General features: G+C 36.8%; 1 protein-coding gene across 1 annotated transcript; it reads left to right on the top strand.

Moving 5' to 3' along the window:
• Positions 1-3,926, top strand: nrros (negative regulator of reactive oxygen species). The gene is made up of 3 exons (XM_046848047.1): positions 1-184; positions 857-953; positions 1,059-3,926. Exons 2-3 carry the CDS (start codon positions 870-872, stop codon positions 3,012-3,014), a joined length of 2,040 nt encoding a protein of 679 aa, XP_046704003.1. The 5' UTR covers positions 1-184; positions 857-869; the 3' UTR covers positions 3,015-3,926.

Genomic DNA, 3,926 nt, shown 5'->3' with positions numbered 1-3,926 from the left:
CAGCTCTACATGTGACTTTGGCTTCCGTTGCTCTCTTGCTTCCGCAAATACATATAGACACTTCTGCACCCTAGCAGAGCACATTTGTTAGTCCGAGGCGAGGAAGCGGCTAAATTTTCTCCATCAACTTCAGATGTAGTGATGGTGTGCAGTGAGGCAGGAGCACACCAACCAAACCACCGCGGTAAGACGCAGCTCTGCTCTGTGCACTCTCTCCATTCATTTCAGCCCCAAGTAAACAATTCATTGTAGATGTTGCATTATTTGCAATGCATTGTGTCTTAAATGTTACTTGAAGGATTCTTTTTAATGCACTTTCTATCCAAATTGTGTCTTTAACACCATCTGTGTAAAAGTGTAGTGAATGCACTGATGACTGTTTTGACACCGTTGATGTTATATCTGACTAAACCTGAAACAGATACTACTGGCTTTATCCTGCATCAGTCATGTAATATATATATATATATATATATATATATATATATATATATATATATATATATATATATATATACACACACACACACAGATTTTAGGCGTATTAACTAAATGTGTATTATGTGTTTACTGTACATTATGAAGTATTTTATTACAAGTTACGTTCAATTTGACATTATTTTGAGCCTGTCTGTTGAATAAACTATTTTCAGTTCAACTGATTTGTCAATCCATCTTTAAAAGGAAATTTTAAAATAAATAATAAAAGCAACATTAAAATAAACATGACATGCATTTTATTAAAATTGTTTATGAAGTTTATAAAGCATGCACGATAAGTTTTTACTGTGAGATGCGAACAAAAAAGTTTATAAAAAATTTTCTGTTCAAACTGGCACTTTTATCTTCACTCTAGTGAGCATGAAAAGATGCCGGGCATTAGAGTCTTTCTCTACTTTGGCTTGGTGGCTGTTCTACCAGTTCTTTGCTATCCTCACACCCCCTGCACACTGGTAAGTACCACGTAAAGACATGAACTGTAAAGTTTTTAATGAGTATTTTAATATTTTGTTTGAAGACAGCCTGTAAATATAAATTCTCTCTCTTTCTTTCTCCAGACTCAAAAGACGGCTATATGTAACAACCTCCAACTCTCTTCTGTTCCCAGCAACTTGCCACAGCAAATAGAAGAGCTTTTTTTAAATCAGAACATTATTTCAAAATTACAGAACGGATGTCTCTCAAGCTATCCTTTCCTTCGCACATTGAGCTGTGCAAACTGTTATTTAAAAGCCGTAGATGTGCAAGTGTTCTCCAGGTCACATTGGATAGAGACCCTCAATTTTGCCAGCAATGAACTTCACAACGACTACAAGCTGCTTTCCCAGGCTCTTGGTTTGTTGACCAATTTGCGATTTCTGGATTTTTCTGCCAATGGGCTCACAGAGGACATGGTTTCTGAGCTCTTACATAATCTCACATCGCTTGAGTTCCTAGATTTGTCGAGGAATGCTCTTCTGCGATTGGACGAGTACACATTTCAAGATCTTCATCAACTCAAAGAACTGAATCTAGAAAGGAATAACTTGTTTGAGATTGATGGGGCATTTGACAAGTTAAAAAAGCTCAGGCGGCTTAATCTGGCATTCAATTCTTTGCCATGCCTCGTGAAATTTGATATGACCCAGTTAGTGGTACTTAATGCCAGTCACAATCTCATTGAATGGTTCATAACGAATCAGGACATCACAGACACCTTTGAGCTGGAGACGCTGGACTTGACTGATAATCGGCTCCTGTATTTTCCATTCCTTCCAACCTACAATCGCATTAAAACGCTGTTATTACCCAATAACCATATTGGCTTTTACAGTCATCTCTCACAGAATACCTCTTTAAACTGGACCAATACCATTGAGTTCTACAATTTGGGTGGAAATGCCAGCAATGTTACAGCAGAACTTTGGAACGATGACCTTTATGGAGATATATCTTCTGTGGAATTTCTGGATCTCAGTGTTAATCAGGTGAGATACTTCCCTCAGGGATTTCTTCAGAAAATGCCTCATCTTTACTGGCTTAGAATGAGGAGCAACTGCTTAGAATCACTGAATCTAACAGGAGACTATCTTCCTGTAACAGTATATGAGCTGGATGTGAGCAACAACAGACTCACTGAACTGCATGCACACTCCAGCTCAGTCAGTGAACTGAATAACCTTACACATTTGAACCTGAGTTTAAACAACATACAGAAGCTTCCTCCTCGACTGTTCACTACTTTACCCCGGCTCAGCTTCGTGGACCTCAGTTATAACACAGTGGGAATGTGTCATCCCAAAGAGCTACCCAACTTAAACTCATCAGCCTGTGCTCTTTGGACACCTTTGCCCTCATTAAAACAGCTCCACATTGCTGGGTGCAACTTAATCAATATTCCACCATCAGCGTTCGATGGCACGCAACTAACACATCTTGACCTATCCCACAACCCAGACCTGCACTTTAGCCAAGACTGTTTATCAGGTCTCAGTGGGACTCTACAGCACCTAGGCCTGAGCAACACAGGTTTGCAGGACTTTAACTTTTCTCCATTTAGACAGTTAAAATCTTTGAACATCTCCAAAAACTCCATATCAGAGCTTCCTGCATCTCTAATGACACTGAACTTAAAGCTCCTGGACTTGAGGGACAACAGGTTGCCCACGATTAAACCAGAACATGCCACTGTGCTAGCTAAACGAGTGCAGATTGTTTATATGAATGGGAACTATTTCAATTGCTGCCAGTTAGAGTGGTACAGGACATTTGAAGAGTCCAAAATCCTCCATGTTGCTGATCTTTTAGAGATCACATGTGTAGACCTACACCAGCAGAGAAAAAAAGCTGGTGTTTTTGATTCTGTCCTTTGTGGGGGTAAAAGCAGAGAGGAGTCTATTTTCTGGTACATTTTGTTATTTTTATCTGTTGGTGTGTCCATGGTGGGTGTCTCTGTCATTTATTTCCTGACTTTCAGACCAAGACTACTGCCACGTGTAATTAAGAAGAAATGCTGGAAGCCTACAACATATTAAAAAGCAACTATAAAAAATAAAAAAAAAACAGGTATAAATGTAAAAAAATAAAATAAATCTACAGATACTGAAGTAGTCTCACATTACTCTAAGGAGCAAAAAAGTCAGCCTTTTTAATTTTTTTTGCAACCAATTCAAGTGTCTTGTTAAATAAGACACAGATGTACATGATTCTCAACTTTTGTAAGAGACTTTGTCAGAGTTCATTATGTCAGATTTAATTTCATTTACAAACCAAATGTAATGATTACAGATCACCTGTTGGGAAATTCTGTAAATCCATAAAAGAAAGAACTGGATATTTTGGCGCAAAACAACATTAATATTTCAGAAATGTTTAAACAGTAGCAATCAGAGAGCTGTTTTGTGCTTATTATTTTCTGGTACTTGAATTGAATTAAGCTTTTATGGCATTGTTTTCTTCTACTACACTTATAATTAATTTCAGGAAGTACAGCTTGGCTTTCGGTTTGACTTTTCATGTTTTGTTGTTCAGATAATTCTGAACAGGTTGGGGGGGTTATTCAATAATTTAATGCACATTTTTTAAAAGTTCATTTTTCAAATCATACATCTTTTATAATACTCTACCATGAACAAGCTTCAGTCTTAGCCTAAGTAAATAACATTAAGTAAAAATACATGGACTGATTCAAGATTGATGTTTTATTACAGAGAGAGAGAGAGAGAGAAAAAAAAGAGAATAAAACTATGAAACTACAATGAAAGCAATTTCCAAGTAGTTTGGATGATGGTGTGTTTTTAATTCTTTTGTTAAATTCCTAATTCTTATGTTAAAGGTTTTAGACTTTCACTGCAGTTTTTGCGAGCAATGATATGTAAATATTTTTCCATTTAATGTTTGTACATGACCTGAGATAATAGTGTATATAATAAATTTGTACACATACA

Source organism: Silurus meridionalis, chromosome 4 (genome assembly GCF_014805685.1).
Source record: "Silurus meridionalis isolate SWU-2019-XX chromosome 4, ASM1480568v1, whole genome shotgun sequence".
NCBI classification, from domain to species: Eukaryota; Metazoa; Chordata; class Actinopteri; order Siluriformes; family Siluridae; genus Silurus; species Silurus meridionalis.
The sequence above is the reverse complement of the archived record's forward strand: the minus strand, read 5'-3'. Positions and strand labels throughout refer to the sequence as shown.

What these genes read in the sequence shown, in the direction of transcription:
- nrros (XM_046848047.1), top strand. Translation starts at nt 870, where the DNA reads ATGCCGGGCATTAGAGTCTTTCTCTACTTTGGCTTGGTGGCTGTTCTA. An exon ending in CTCACACCCCCTGCACACTG is followed by an intron (nt 954 to 1,058) that starts GTAAGTACCACG and finishes TTCTTTCTCCAG; the next exon opens with ACTCAAAAGACGGCTATATG.